This window comes from Vipera berus (genome assembly GCF_964194415.1).
Source record: "Vipera berus genome assembly, chromosome: 3".
Taxonomy (NCBI): Eukaryota; Metazoa; Chordata; class Lepidosauria; order Squamata; family Viperidae; genus Vipera; species Vipera berus.
This window is the reverse complement of record NC_138204.1, coordinates 70,281,785-70,298,894: the sequence shown is the minus strand read 5'-3', so window position 1 is coordinate 70,298,894 and position 17,110 is coordinate 70,281,785. Positions and strand designations below refer to the sequence as shown.

At 36.6% G+C, this 17,110-nt stretch overlaps 1 protein-coding gene across 1 annotated transcript; it reads right to left on the bottom strand.

The window, feature by feature from the left end:
* Positions 1 to 1,336: 1,336 nt before the first annotated feature.
* LEPROT (leptin receptor overlapping transcript) lies at positions 1,337 to 13,163 on the bottom strand. The gene is made up of 4 exons (XM_081324947.1): positions 12,961 to 13,163; positions 12,029 to 12,104; positions 11,090 to 11,276; positions 1,337 to 3,513 (listed from the first exon to the last, which is right to left on the bottom strand). The coding sequence occupies exons 1-4, from the start codon at positions 12,974 to 12,976 to the stop codon at positions 3,397 to 3,399; spliced, it is 396 nt and encodes a 131-aa protein (XP_081181073.1). The 5' UTR covers positions 12,977 to 13,163; the 3' UTR covers positions 1,337 to 3,396.
* Positions 13,164 to 17,110: the final 3,947 nt, after the last annotated feature.

The following is a 17,110-nucleotide window of genomic DNA, read 5'->3' as shown; positions in this document are numbered from 1 at the left end:
ATAAATATTATATGTTGGAATCACGATTTTATGTGAACTTTTGTACACAGATTGTGCTGTGCTGTTAATGAAGATTCCAAATTATTTGCAGCAAATGTTACATTGGATTAGTTGGTGAAAACCATGGCTCTGGGAAAAAAATGTATCAAAGACTAAGTTAGTTATGTTTGACAGGCAACATAGAGCAAATCATTGTAAAACATAAATGGTGAAATACTAAACAGGTAGATGATTTGAATACCTTAGCAGAATATTTATAGGAAAATAAATGGAGAAATTTTAAGATCTGCAAATAATGGTAGAACAGGTGAGCTGTTGCAAGGAATGTCTGAACAAAGGAAACTTGATTGTTTATAATAATGTGGTATCAAAGTGAGATTTGGGTATGGCAGGAGAAACCTAAAATTGAATGCTGTGGGAATAATATAGTTCAGAAATATGTTTGGTAAGCAAGAGAAAACTGGGTCAACAATAAATTGATGCATAAATCAAATTACCATTGTGGAAGAAGTATTTTGAATGTGGTTTTGGCACACAGAAAAAAATAATCAAATTGCAAAATAAATATATGAAGAAAGACCAAATTGGTTGAGAGAAAAGGCCAAAAAAATCCCATTTGGATAATGTTAATAGAATCCTCAAAAAAGAAATACAATATCTGGGGTTTAAAGAACAAAAGGTAATATATGAAGCAGTGTAACATTGTGATGAGCATAAGGATGAATTGGAAAAATAACAGTGTATGCAGATGTATACTATCTAATGTTGTTGGTGTAAATGAGTTTTAGCTACATTTCTTTCTGTTATTTATATTTGTAAGAAAGTCATAAATGATTAAATATTGGAGCAAGTATTTGCATTCAATTTATCTTACTATTTTTATTACTTTTCTGCACTGGGTGTAATGTTACTTACCCTGAAATCGATTAGATAATGAATATGTGTATAGGCAGATAAAAGAGGAAAGGGCACAACATTTACATGCTTAAAACAAATATATCTTTGGAAAAATGATTGAGGTGTACTTGAGTAACTACAATTGGATGAGTGCATTTATTCTGGTAAACATGTTGAAAGATATAATGGACCCTTTAAAATGTATGGTTCAAACCAAAGAACTATATTTGGAATTTCAGTAAATGAATTGTCTGGAAACATAAATTGTCATTTGACTTCCTTTTCAAACGTTTCAAAGGATTTTCTTTCCTATAATAGGGAAAAATTGCTACAGAAGGTTTTATTGTTGGCATATAATGCCTTAGGTAAGATCAATGTAATCTTTAACTAATTTCCATTTCTAATCAGACACAAGGTAACACAAGATAATTCAGGATATTTGACAGAAATATTAACATCTTATTTTATTAAAGATCAAAAATATGTGTTTCAGGTCACAAACATATTGCACAATTTCAGCATTTCACATGATACAGATTATAAAATGATTACAAAGTTTTTATATGAACCTATTCTGAAAATGCAAAAGTTTTTTTCAAAATCAAACCCCAAAATGAAGCAGTTTTCATACATATGTATAAAGGGTTTCATCTTCCTTTCATTAAATTGGATGTAGTGGCTGTGTAGAAAGGCATCTGATGGCAGGAAAATTGTGGGGAGGGAAACCAAGGCAGCAAAATAATATAAGAGAGAGTTTTTTATTTTTTGACTTTTTATAGGAGAACAAGATAAAATGAGTAAGGAGGAAAGCTCTTTTCTGGGATGGTTAAAATGTGAGAACTTAAACTATGTAAATTTCTTTATGTTCAATGTTTCCCAAAAGGAAAAAGACTACTCCAAATTGCATTGGTTATTGCAGATAAAAAAATTCCCTTCTCAACATAGATTCCTATGTTATTTAAACATTCTCTCCCTAGACCCCAGTAATCTTGGCCATCTTTGAAATTTGCTTTTTTATCCACTAATGAAAACTACTACAGTAAATATTTGCTCACCATTAGTTGTAGGATAACTAAGTTGGAAATTGTTACTTAAAGCTATTGTGAATCTTTATGAACCTAACAAATTAGTTTCAATTTACGCACAAGAACATAGGAGTTATTTAAGTATATACCAGAAACAAACAAAACAAATTTCCATCATCTTCAAAAGAACATATTTCTATTTTAAAGAAAAAACCCAATAGTCTAATACCTCCTGAAAAGTAATATGATTTATGAACATCATTATTAAACTAATATACCATTTTACTACACAAATTGTAAATTTATTTGTGGATGGAAAAGAGGAAGATACACTGTAGTTTTTTACAGTGCAACAGAGACCAAAGTGTTTAATTATAAGGCACATCTTTACTCAGAAATATTACATTAAATGAAACCTACTATCGGATAAGCATCCATGGTTTTGCAACTTCATTCTTATAAAAACTAGATTTTTATGAATGCATGAATTCTCAAACAGTAATATTGTTTACAACAAGAAGTTGGGGACACGTTTTCCGACCCTGGGAGGTTTTCTTTCCCAATGTTCTGAAAGCCTCTTCAGTCTTCTAGATCAGGGATCCCCAACCCCCGGTTCATGGACTGGTACTGGGCCATAGCATGCCAGCAACCAGTCCGCACAAACAAGCAAAGCCCCATCCATGGGATGCAGGCAACACACAAAATCATGCTCTCCAATCTGTGGAAAAACTTTTCTCCACAGAACCGGTCCCTGTCCAAAAGGTTGGGAACATCTGTTCTAGAACATATTTGCGAGAAGCAGGATTAGAGTTTGCAGGAGAAATAAACCAAGATTGCTACATCTTTTTATATTGCAACAGTGAATTCCTCTGCTGGATCAGAAACTTCTAGTGAATGAAAGGATTTTTTCTGTTCACTGGATCCAATCCAGGCATTGTGTCCCATTTTCTTAATCATGCAGAAGATAAAGAATATCTAGATGGCTTTTTGCCCTAAATTCAGCTAATCTGGCAATTGTTTCTTAAAACTGTATGAAACCAGAGTGATTTTATATGCTGATTCTTTGAACATGAAACATATATTGAAGAATTATGATGCGTTTACCTTGAAGGTGAATTAATATCTTTTGTTATCTTGCTTTAAAGCCAAACAGCAAATGTGATTCCTAATTCAAAAGCTCAGAAGAAAGCCCCCATTATTACAAAATAATCCCTACTTGCATATTTTTTCTTGCATTCCGAAATCATCACCTACAATACTGTGGAAATTTACTTGCATCTCATGAAATAAAGGTACTGGTACATTTCCTTTATGTTAAGCTAATATTGATCAAAATATTTATACACTAAATACATTGACATGTAAACATGTATACATAATATATCCATATACACATTAAAATAATAAGTCAATGAACAAAGATCAAGGAAGGCCTGTGTAACATAGGTACTGTAGATTAATATCTCAGTAAATTCTACCACTGTTCCCAGGCAAAATCATCTCCTCTGCCAAACAGAACAAAAAATCCTAAAACTGTAAGAAAAATTACTGCATTTCCAGCCAGCACAAGGCCACAGGCTCCCCACTTGATCTGAAATAGAAAATAAAATTAAATTAACCTTTCATTCATTGATACAAAATATATGCTATTTTGAGCATTAGAGATGTCCAAAGAAATACAACATCATGATGGTAAAAGCACTTAAGATAAAACACCAAATTTTAAGAACCAAGAGAACTACTAATTACGTAATTAGTAGTCGTTGTAGAACTCATCATCTAATTTGCTAAAACAAACTGACATAAAAACAATTACAAGTCCTCGAATGGCTCAAGAGAGCAATTAATGAAAATTTACAAGAAAGCTCATCCACCAAAACATAAAACCTTATTGTGAAAAATTATGTGTAAGCAATCAGCCACAACGTAAAACACAAGCTTCCTGATATCAGTACAAATCTGTAAGGCTGTATATCCCCTATTACAAGAAGTTCTGAAATTTGAGAGATGGAACAGAAACAAGATTTTTTTTAACGAGGGATGAAATGCTCATTTAAATATATTATATTTAAATTATTATATCAGAATATTATATAAGGTCCATACTGCTATACATCTCTTTAAGCCGTACTTCCTAAAATTGTTAATTCTAGAAGTCGTTCATGACTTGAATATTTTTCATTTATCAACTACTGCTTTCTAACCTTGTGTGCCATCCTATCAGTGACTATAATTAATAAAAATAAAATCTTTATTATGGCCTTTAAGCCAGAGAATGCAATAAAACTACACAACCTATAATTAATAAAATTTAAAAAGTAGACATAAAGTACACTAAAATCACCTACAAATTAATAAAGTACCAATAATACAGATAATAGTGGCAGTCACCAGAATTTGTACTACTTTTCAATCAAGGGGAGGACTGATATAGCCCACATCTTTTCCATGATTCTAACCTTCATCTGCTATGGCAGTGGTCCCCAACTTTTATGGCTTGGCGGCTCAGGGGAGGGAGAGGGGAACTGGCCCACGCAAGTAGTGGGCCGGGGGTGCACGTGGGCGCCAGAACACTGTTCATGCAAATCAGGCTGTGTGCATGCGTGCTGGCCTGTCATTCATGTGGCCTGGTTCTGAACATGCCATGTCCCAGTAGTGGGTCGCCTGGGGATTGGGGACCCCTGTGCTATGGGAAAGTATCATCAAGTTGGCATGTTATAAATTATTAGGTGGAAAAGCTGCCATTGTTATATATGAACAGGTACTACTTGACTATTACTCACTTAGTGACCAAAGTTACTGCAGCACTGAAAAAAGTGATTTATGACCATTTTTCATATGTACAACTGTTGCAGCATCCTCCAAGGTCACGTGATCAAAATTTGGATGCTTGGCAACTGGTTCATATTTATGAAGATTGCAGTGTCCTGGGGTTATGTGATGAACTTTTGCAACCTTCTGACAAGCAAAGTCAATGGGGAAGCCAGATTCATTTAAGAACTGTGTCACTAACTTAAGAGCTACAGCAATTCATTTAGCAACTGTGGCAGGAAAGGTAGTAAAATGAGACAAAATTAACAAATGTCTCACTTAGCAACATAATTTTTGGGTTCAATTGCAGTTGTAAATCGGGCACTACCTAAATGTCAAAGAAAAGAAATACAATAACCATGAGTGGTAGTTTAAAGGCCATTAGAGGACCAGTGGACACCAGTAAAGCACTGGAAGATCGTAACTAAAGTTAACAACTGGCTAGAAATTTTGGGCAAATTATTAAAAAGTCACCCAGAAGTCAATTAGTTTTTTGTTAAAATATGCCCCCAAAGCAAAGAATTTCAGCCTACTCTTAAAGCATAGCATTTATCATTTTAGAATGACTTGACATTGTTTATCTTTCTTCATCTTATAATTTTTTTTTCTCTATTGGTGGCCTGGCATAGTTTCTGCAAAGAGAATGTATATTTGTGCCAGAGTTAAAGGTTTTGTAACTAATGCCACAATCCCTATGAGGACTGAGAATTCTTATTAAATATTGTGCAAGAATGTTAATATGCCAAGCCTCAAATTGTTAAAAAGGGAAGTTAAGAGGTCAGCCACATTGTTTCACCACATTATGTTTTGTATCTAGTGATAATAGTGTTTTATAAGACATATTCAGTTATAGGAAAAACACAGTGTTTGGAAACATGTTTCAGATCCTAACAGTTCTCCATTGCTTGAAGGAGAATTTCAGAAATAGAAGCCTTAAATCTTTCAGCCAGTAATTACAGCAGAAGAAAGTAGTCTGAGCTAGCATGGTCAAAGATAGATTAATTCAGACATAATTATCCTGCTAGTCCAGGTGCAGTTTGTTTGATCAGGAAGAAGCTGTGTGTGTTTGATCCTTCATCTCTGTTTTTCATACTTCAGTACTTCCAAATTTTGTTAAAACTATAATTTCCCAATTCAGAAGTCACGGAAAATTGCAATTTAACAAACCAGTGATGTAAAAGGCAGGAGAAAATAGGAGAAGGAAGCATGCACATCATGTTCTGTTTTCACCTCAAACAAGTAAATGGAGAGGTGCTTGAACAAGATACTACGTGGCATAATGGATTTGAGATACCATAATTAGAAAGTGCACCAAAAGCACTTTTAAAAATGACTTCTCACTTAGGTTCAAATCATTAATGCTTTGACAAAATACTATGAAGAGTATCATGGAGTTGTAAAGCAAGCACACTACAAGGCATGAATCAACTCCTTTCCTGAGAGCAGGTTTTTCTTTACAGATATACATTTACTTTCCTATGAAAAACCAAAATAAAAGATTATTTTAGAAGATGCTATAAAGTTGTTAAAGAAAGAAGCATTTTAGATTCCAGGGATGATGGACAACCCTTCCCCGCCAAAAAAAATTATTAAATTTGGCAAGTCTGATAAGAGAAGAGAAAGAAATGGGGAGGCAGACAGTGGATAAAGTGGATGAATGACATCAAAGCAATGCCTCTATCTATCTATGTATCTATCATCTGTCTGTCTGTCTATCTATCTATCTATCTATCTATCTATCTATCTATCATCTATCTAATTTAGAATCCACCCATCTCCAGTATTTGTCTATAAAGCTGAGTCCAATGCAGTGGTATTTTATTAACTAGACCAGGGGTCTTCAAACTTGGCCAATTTTATGACTTGTGGACTTCAACTCCCAGAATTCCTCAGCCAGGCACGCTGGTTGAGGAATTCTGGAAGTCCACAAGTCATAAAAGGGCCAAGTTTGAAGACCCCTGAACTAGACATCTCAGAAACAACTTTGAACAAGGGTGCTGTGGGGCAGATCAAAAATGATTAAATAGTGGACAGGACCAGGTAATCAAAATCCTGCCCCTTTTTAGCTGCATGAAATGCATGCAATACACATTAAAGGGGAGGGGCTTCAACCCTTTTTATATTGCTAATCCCCCTAGGAAGTCTCTGCTTCTGTGATTAGTCTCCCAAGTATTGCCTATCAGACAATCTATTTCAACCCACCAATATATTTCAATATTAAAATGTCAATGGTCCCCATTTTGATTTTAACTAATATTTTTTTATCAAAAACTAAAATAGATTTAAATACTTTGTGCTACAGTACCCAGATCTCCACCTCTAGGTACTGTCATAATTACTTTTCATAATACAGCTAAGGGGCTGCGTATCTATGAGAATAAAATAACCAAAGACATGCTTATCTCATTTAGTAGTGGCATTTGTAGTCCAAAATAAATAAGCTTTTTAGATTGTCCTTTGCATGTCATTGATACCAATCTGATAAAGTAAATATGCTTTATCATCTTTATCAAAGATGATTAGGGGATTGAAGGTTAAAAGATATGAAGAACAGTTACAGGAATTGGGTATGTCTAGTTTAATGAAAAGAAGGACGTGATAGTGGTGTTCCGATATTTAAGGGGCTGCCACAAAGGTCAGCCCTATTCTCCAAAGCACCTGAGGGCAGGACAAGAAACAATGGATGGAAACTAATTAAGGAGAGAACCAACCTAGAATTAAGAAGAAATTTCCTGACAGTTAGAACAATTACTGTAATCACTGGAACAACTTGCCTGCAGAAGTTGTGGGTGCTCCAGTACTGGAGGTTTTTAAGAAGAGATTGGACAACCATTTGTCTGAAATGGTATAGGTCTCCTGCTTCAGCAGGAGGCTGGAATAGAAGACCTCCAAGGTCCCTTCCAATTTTGTTGTACTGTATTCTATTCGGCTTGTAAAATATAAAAGCTACATGATGTATGCTTTTAAGATTCAGAAATGCACTAATGAATCAACACTATATCAAGTTGCATTTTATTAATTTATTTTCTTAGGACTTTGGATGAATCATAAGATCTATGGATGTGACAGAGCTTACATTTCCTCTCCAAAGCAAATTGTAAGGAAATGTTTTTCTCCATTTTATATTTTTAACCAGGAGCTAAATTTATTTTAGTAAGAATAAGAAAGAATTAGAGCTCTCTCTAGTGGTACGACTGTGGTATCGTTTTTTTCTTGTATCTTTCATAAGAGAAAAATACACTTAGCCAAAAGTATAACAGAAAATATTAGGTGTTATTGCTAATATTCTCAGATATTGGCAGAGATAATTTTATAACTTCAACAAGTCAAAGAATTAACACAAAAAATTGGAATCAAGTAATTGAGAAAGAACCCTATAACTTAAGATGAGAATTATAGGTACATTTACACAGTTACGTTTTGATAAGAACACCCATTATTTAATCATCAAGAGAAGCTCAAAAACCCTGAAGAAATCTATTGGGTTGTTTTACTGGGTATCCTCTTGCTTAACTGATCTTACTGGGCACTCAGTAAATTACAATAAACATATTCAGTAGAAATATAAAAACATCTCTCTCTCAGCCCAACTCACCTCACAGGGTTGTTATTGTGGGGAAAATAGGAGGGAGGGAGGGGTATGTTTTTTGCTTTGCGTTATTGATAAAAACAATAAAGGCAGGATTCTAAAAATTTATAATAACAAATAAACAAATGTACACAGAATTAAAGCTGAGAACAATGTGAATGGGCTGGAAGGAGACTCATCACTGAATGTAGCAACCAAGAGTAATAGGATATGTAAAATTAATGGAATGCAACAATGCTAAATATATTTTTTACTTCTGCTGCATTTTCCATTCATTCCAAATGTAACCAAAACTTTTCAGGGCTATGGTTGTGTATTGAAACAGCACACATTGTATACATACAGTGATGGGATTCAGCCAGTTCGCACCAGTTCGGCAGAACTGGTAGCTAAATTTTGTTGAGTTCAGAGAAGCAGCTGAATGCACCCCCGGAGGCCTCCCAGGCCTAGAACAGCCCACCGGAGGTGCGGGGATGCCATTTCTGGAAGTCCGTTCTAGGCCTCAGAGGCCTACAGGATGCCTCCCAGGACTAGAACGGCCCACCGGAAGTGCAGGGATGCCACTTCTGTAAGTCCGTTCTAGGCCTCGGACGCTAAGGCCTGCATCCACGCAGAGAACCAATTGTTCAGGGATTTGAATCCCACCACTGCATACATGCATGCATGCATACATACACAAAAGATAAATGTTTGCCCTGTCCAGGCTCATCTGACTTTAAGAGATGGTGCTCATCTACATTTCTTGGCCGAGGGAGCCAGCTTTGTCCGAAGACATTTCCATGGTCATGTGGCCAGCATGACTATATGCCAAGGCACATGGAACACTGTTACTTTCCCACAGAAGTGGTATCTATTTATCTACTTGCATCTGCATGCTTTTGAACTACTAGATGGGCAGGAGCTAGGCCAAGGATGGGAGCTCATCCAATCATGTGGCACTTGGATCTCAAATGCGGGCTGTCAGCTTTCCAGCTGACAAGCTCGGCATTTTTAACCACTGAGCCCCTGTATACATACATATATACTGTATACATATAAATATACATACACACAAATACATATACATATACATACATACATACATACATATATATATATACACACACACACACACACACACACACACACAGATGATATATATACGTGCACTGATGATGTTACCTAGCTTGGGTAATGAAACATTTGCAAGAAAATTACAAAGCACAGAGACTCCAAGGACCTTTCATACAGTACACTTATTCCCACTGGTGAAAAAAGAGAGATAGCACATATCAAAATCAGGTTTTGCAACTTCCAATATACCGTAAATTATGAAAAAACGACTCAAAGTCCAAAATTAAAGAAAATAAATAACACCTCCTCTTTACAAAATATACACTGTATCGTCTAAACATATGGATACCTTTTCTACTCTTCTTCCTGTAGTAGTATGCTAGATTATAATTTAGCACAATGTAGAAGTCGGCCATCATAGTCAATAAGCCATGGTATATGTTTTAGCAAGTTTTCAATTTCAGTAAACTACAGGTGAGGCCTGCATGAGTTCAACTGCTGAAAAACAGGTTTATTCACATATCACACTAAGCCAAATATATTTTGGCTTAGTTTTGGCTCAAGATAGAATCTCTGCAAATATAGTAACTAGGATCTGGTTATTTAATGCGTAGCCAGAAAACATCTCAAACAGCTTACCCTTCCAAAGTATCAGAGAATTTTTATTCTTCCGCTTTTTAATATCATCCCTTCAGCGATTCTTCCCAATTCCCAGCAAATATTCATGGGAGAGAATTGAAATAGTAACCCATTTTTCTGTACTGCATACTGTATAGTGATTATCTACGGCACCTTACCTTAATACAAAAAGCTGGACAACTTTTATCTGACCTTTTGCTTGCAGATGATGTTTCAAAGTAACAAATAACACAATTCTGTTTGGCAGTTTGCCAGACATGACAATGTTACAAGAAGCAATGTTAAAGTCACCTTTTTTCCTGTTAATACTGTATGTTATTTTCTTTCTTATTGCCTGAGGCAATGTCATAAATTTTCCCTATTGTTCTATGACCTCAGTAATATGTATTGGTTGTCTGATTGCAAACTCAGCCATGATCACTTCCAAACCATGATTTACAACTTGTGGTTTGTGATTTAAGTTGTGATTTGTTAAACCATAATTTAGAATAATATATGAATTCAGCAATATGATATAGACTAGACTAGACTAGACTAGTGCTGGAAGGGACCTTGGAGGTTTTCTAGTCCAGCCCCCTGCTCAAGCAGGAGAACCTATACCATCTCAGACAGGTGATTATCTAGTTTCTTCTTTAAAATCTCCATTACTGGAGCGCCCACGATTTCTGGAGGCAATGAGGTTGATTGTCCTCATTGTCACATATTTAAAATATGAAGTCCTTATTATTTGTGTATTGTCTCCTGGTACTCATGGAGGGAGTGCCTGAAAGATCTTGTCCTATTGCAGGGGTCTTCAAACTTGGCCCTTTTATGACTTGTGGACTTCAACTCCCAGAATTCCTCAGCCAGGCACGCTAGCTGAGGAAATCTGGGAGTTGAAGTCCACAAGTCATAAAAGGGCCAAGTTTGAAGACCTCTGTCCTATTGTATCATCAAAAATCTGGTATACAATGTTTTTCAATGAGAATGTTATAAATGTGCTAATTAGTAGAAATCATTTGTTAAGAATCCTTCCACAGAGCAAGAATTCGGCAGGCAGGCATATTAACTTTTATTGGGTTGCTACAGCACTTACCACTTCAACACGTGCAAGAATGATAGGAAGTCCAAAAGCAGAGACGACGATCCCAGTTGTGAAAAAATACGACAGTTCCTTGCAAGTACTGCTTGCTGCATCTGTATCATCACTTACTCTTGTTGCAATAAAGTGAGGAATAGGGCATATGGCATAAAATATCAAGACAAATAATGGCCAGTAGGTACTGCAGAACAGTAAAGAACAGGAGGTTAAAGAAATTTAAAATAAATGCTTACGCCATATCAACTTCTTTGGTCATATACAAAAATGTAGCTGTATACATTCACATATCTATCTTATCACATGCGATTAAATACAGGTAGACCTCCCATTGCTAAACAAGACAGTTTGCCCCTTTTTATGATTTTTCTTTCCACAGTTGTTAAGTGAATCACTGCAATTGATCAGCTAGTATCATGGTTGTTAAGTGAATCTGGCTTCCCCTTTGACTTTGCTTGTCAGAAGGTCACAAAAGGTGATCCCCATGTCCCTGGGACACTGCAACCGTCATAAACACATGCCAGTTGCAAATATCCAAATTTTGATTGCGTGACCATGGGGATGCTGCAACAGTCGTAAATGATCTTAAGCCACTTTTTTCAGGTCCGTTGTAATGTTGGTCACTAAATGAATTGTTGTAAGTCGAGCACTATTTGTATACAAGTCACTTTCTATTGCTTCCCCCATACCCACTTTTTTGATCCACATACATAATGCATTTTATTCATTCCACTGATTTTTGGTACTTTTTTGCCAGACTAGTTCAGTTTTGCTCTCTTTTCATATCATTTCCAAGTATCAATCCCACTATTACTACTCAAATTGTATTCCTCTGCTATATTTACGGGCTTTTATGCCAAGTAAAAATGTGTTCAGAATTTACATGCTTGATCACAAAGAACTGATATTGTCTCACTCAAAGTAATATGCTCTTACCCATAAGTTTCTAAGGCACATCCCAACATAAGAAACGTCAAACCAATGACTCCAGTGAATGATAAACCAACCAAGGCTGCAAAAGTGGAAGTAAAAAGAATGTCACTCAGTTTAATTTTAATAAAGCAACTATCATGAATATAACTATAAAATCACTGGCTGCTGACATTCTTTAAAAATAATGTTAGCAGACATCACGGAAGCTCTAAGCAGGCAGTTGAATGATGTAGTTAACTTGACCATATAAAGTGATTTCACATGTCCCTCAAAAACTCTGCGGCCATACCTACTAAACTTTATCAAAGGAGCAAACTGATGCTGCTTGCAAAAAATTATCCTTCCCAATCAGGAGCTTCTGTTCTTAGATTTTGGGTTGAATTTTTAATGACACCGCGAATCAGAAACAGTTCAACAAAGTGGAACAGAAATAGGACACACTGGCCTTAGTGGTTTCAAGAAACTCATGCGCCAAAATCTGCTGAAAGGAGGCAAAGGAGCAGTCAGGGAGTATTTCTACAGGGAGGAAGGATCGGCAAGGAAGAACTTTGCCTGGCACCCGAGAGGTCCAGATTGTAACATGACAGTGATCCAGCTGAATAAGAACGACCGAGGGAGGGAGAATCTCTCTTTCCTTTGACCTGTTTCCCGCGGGACTGAAATGTCCTTCGGGAACCCCCAGGCAGAATGCAGGAGAAAGCGACACCATTAGCAACAGCAGAATGGAAAAGTTCTTTACGAACTAAAAAGTTCTTTACGAAGAGAGCCTGAACAGCCGGCGAGAAGATGGGGGGCGGGGAATTAACAGATGGGATCTTGAGTCTCTCGGGGAAGGGATGCGGTTGCCACAGCGATGGTCGCTCCGAGGAGAAGGTTGAAACGTACGACTTCCTCAAGATAATCCCTCACAGAGAAGTAGGGGAAACGGGTCATACCTTTGATCCCCGCCATGCCTCCTTCCTTGAAGGGGCGATTCTCACGATCGCTTTCCGGACTTCGAGGCAGAGGAGGCGGAGTGTGAGGAAGCTTCTTCCGCCTTCTCTTCACGTGGTCCTCTGCTAACGCCTGCCCCTTCCCACCAGGGGGAAAACAAAAGAGGGAGAAACGGGAAGAAGTTGCTTCACAGAAACGAAAATACCCAACTACCCATCACGGCGCGCCAACCGCTTCGGGGATCTGGCGGGATCGAGCGAGATCTTGCGCGAAAGGCATACCGACCGGCTGCTTCGTGTTCGAACTGCACCAGCTTGCAAGTAAATCTCACAGTGCGTTTTCTCCTCCTCCTCCTTCCTCCACCCAGCTAAAATGAACTAGTTTTGCTTTACTGTCGTCTCAGAGCTTCCGCGGAAAACAAATCCACGCCCGCTTTTAATTTTACTTTTAAGAAGTATTTGTTTTGGGGATAATTTGCGGAGTAGTGTTGTCATGGATTTATTAACATAGAACAGAATGCTTTTATTCCTATTCCTATTTGCGCGTTATACCTGCGCAAAAATCTGCAAGGGCACAGCAAATGAAGTTTGAGAACTTCTACTCCAGTCCAGTTTTTAACCCTTTTGATTTCTCAAAAGCAGTTTGATCCATGGTCAAAATATATAGAAAGGCATGAGGGCGTTTCTTCTTTCCCAGGTGAATAGGATGATAGGACACGGAAAGAAAAACATTAAAATGATTACTTCTCGAGCAGCGTGAAGGCTTCCATGTGGAAGTGCCATGATGATGGGTGTTCTCAGTAAACAGACTCATAGAGTTGGAAGACACCCTGGAGGTCTTCTAGTCCAACCCCCTACCCAGTTTGGGACAAATAGTTGTTCAGTCATCTCTTTAAACTGTCCACTAATGGCCCTGTACTTCAAAGAGACAGATTATTCAATTAATTAATGGCTCTTGAGAGTCAGGAAATTCCTTCTAATTTCAAGTTTAGATCTGTCCCTATAACGCTTCCACTGGTTGGTTCTGCCTTAGAAAATAAATCTCTGAATTATAAATGCCTGTTTTATGCTTTTTAGTCTACTTCTCAGTACCATCCATACATAGTATGGCTATTTCACCCTGGGATTTTTTTAGTAGCTCAGTGGGTTAGGATGCTGAGCTTGTCGATCAGAAGGTCGGCAGTTTGGCGGGTCGAATCCCGAGTGCCGCATAACAGAGTGAGCACCTGTTACTCGTCCCAGTTTCTGCCAACCTAGCAGTTCGAAAGCACGTAAAAATAGGGATCACTACGGTGGGAAGGTAACAGCGTTCCGTGCGCCTTTGGCGGCTAGTCATGCCGGCCACATGACCACGGAGACGTCCTCAGACAAGCGCTGGCTCTTCGGCTTTGAAATGGAGATGAGCACCGGCCCCTAGAGTTGGAAACAACTAGCACGCATGTGCTGGGGAACCTTTACCTTTACCTTTAATATGAATATTGCATACATTTATGAATGTTTCCCTGCCTTAAATGTCCACAGCTACATAAGAAAAGCACTTCATCAGCACAATTTGTCTCCTAACTAAGTAAAGTGACTTCAACTAAATTTTCAACAAACAAGTCCATTCACCTCCCCCTTTTTTTGCATACAGCATAATATTCAAGAGTTAGACTGCTGTGAAGAATAATTGATTTTATTTATATCGATTTAGTCTATTGCTTCTCTGAGGATATTGGTAGAATTGCAAGCAATCCAAGGCAATGGCAGATATTCTTTCATAAGGAAAAGGTTTAAAAAAACAGTGTAGAAGCATAGGAAAGCTACAAATAGAAAACAGCATCATTTTGATATATTTTAAAATTCCAAGGAAGAATAATTGAACAAGGAACTGCCATCTGGAGGTTTCCCAGAATATAAATTCAGAAAATTGTAGAGAGGGATCACCACAGATTTTTATGGGCTTATTTTAAAAGAAAATAGATTCCAGTGTACCATTTCCATGTCATCATACTTTGTGTACCTGCACATCTTGTGATCCTTCTACATCTTCAAACTTTTATTCCGCAAAGAATAAATACAAATCAAATGGACTGAGTTCTTTGAATTTTTTTTAATATATACAGATCTTTTAGACTATTCACAGTTCAATGGGCTTACTGCAGATTTACAAAAAAGAAAAAAGAACTCTTGATACACCTGGATAAAAGTGTTATTTCCTGATAGCATCAAAAAGAAAGGAGAGGAAACCTTATCTGGTTTTGATCGCATAGCAGGTCTCATTTTCATGTGTAAAACACAGCAGTTAGAGGAGGTGTTTAAGCTGGATAATTTTCCATGATGCTGAACTAGGATGAGGCTTAAGGATTGCTTTGTGTCTCACACAAACTTGTAAAAATAATAAATTTGATACACTAAGCTAATCATTGGCATAATTTCCAAAATGTTTGCTATATTAAATCTATTTATATACAGCATCATAAGCATCTACAGGTCGAAATAAAGGAGTAAAACCATTCACAGGAACATAATTCACATTCCAAAATGTTTTTTTTAATAGACAAGCACATACTTGATCAAAACATTTCATAATATGTTAATAAATAACATCCAGTTTGTTATATATTTTTTCCAAACGTCTTAAATGTCTTGTATATATAAAAAAGGAGAACTTGGTGTTTTTGATTCACATTGGCAGTAAATGGCAATAAATAATGGATCGATACAACAAAAAGATGGCATGTAATATAAAAATAAATGTAGGCTGGTTGACATGCTGTTTCTGCAGAAAAGGGTTTCTCACTAGAAAATCAGAACAAAAAAAACAGATTGTCTTAAAAACACTAAATAGACAAAAGATTTTCACATTACCTTGACATTCCTCCCTTTAAGAAAGAGTGAAAACTTCTGCCCATCCACTAGCCTCCTAGTGAAAAACACAGACAATTTTCCTCCACCCAGTGTTTTTTAGACCTATCTCTGAACAGCTTTATAGGAGATAGGCAGTATAATAGATTCTAGTGTGTGACAGAACTGTTGTGCTACCATACATTCAATAAATGAGAAATACAATTTGCAAATGTCACTTCAGGATCAATAATACTCAGTCCAGGTCTACATAGTTGTTCCTGCAAGCTGACATAATGACAGCTGTTGAGGAGGAAACAATAATGCATAATTGCCTGTGACTGGATTTCATTCAGGAACTACCACTAAATAAAATTGCCATTATGTGTTTCTCTGCAGAAAAAGTACTATGTAAAATTAGTTTTGTAAGAAGGTGAAAAAAACACTTTTATCTTCATAGATACCATACAGATGTTTGTATTTTATTGCTTTTTGAGCCAATATATCTGCTGTAGGTAAAATGCCATCATTTGAATAAGGTACAAAATAAATTATTTCCAGAGGCTTAGAAGGTGAGTATGTTGCAATCAGGTTGTATTAAAAATGATCTGGGAAGCGTATGTTTGACTGAACTCGATTAAAATTTTGGAAGAACATAACTAACGGAAAAGTCAAGGATTCACCTGTACGTAAGAAGATAATATATCTCAATGGGAAATTTTAAAAGCTTGCAATATAACCACACCCACAGTTTCTATTAGTGCGGAACAATTACATTGTGCTACTGATTTTGATATCATCTCCAAGAGGTTTCTGATTTAATATAATAATTTAAAGATGCAACTCCAAATTTAATTATTGTGTAGAATGTCTGCTTAAATCTGAAACTTGAAATACAATACAATGTGTAAGGCTGCAATAAGTTACCAGCGACATAATCCAGTTATTCAAAATATAATAAACAAGTTAAGGGCCAATTGGGATAAGAAAGAGTGTATTTTAAATAACTGCATATGAATGGGGATGTAGTTTGAGTTAGTTCTGGATACAAACTTCAAAATCAAGCCACACCCAAAGTGGTACAAAGTCCCTTTTGCTAAAGGCAAAGAGACAATTTCATCTCACTTGTTCCAAGGTAAACAATCCTAGTTTACTACTAGAAAGCCTGTTTCAATCTGAAAGAACATTATAGATCAGTCCCAAGAACTCCTTTCTTTTTGCATCTGTAATTCATAAGGATCAGCCTTTTCTTTTGTTCCTCTCCATGAAGAATTTTTTTTTTAACTGGGCTAGTATTAATACTTTTACATCTCCAGCCAGACTTCAG

Bases quoted from the DNA above. Each gene is read 5' to 3' on its own strand.
- LEPROT (XM_081324947.1), bottom strand. The intron at 11,277-12,028 runs GTAAGAGCATAT...ACTGTTCTGCAG, and splicing joins TGTGCCTTAGAAACTTATGG to TACCTACTGGCCATTATTTG. The intron at 3,514-11,089 runs GTAAGTGCTGTA...TTTCTATTTCAG, and splicing joins TTCTTGCACGTGTTGAAGTG to ATCAAGTGGGGAGCCTGTGG.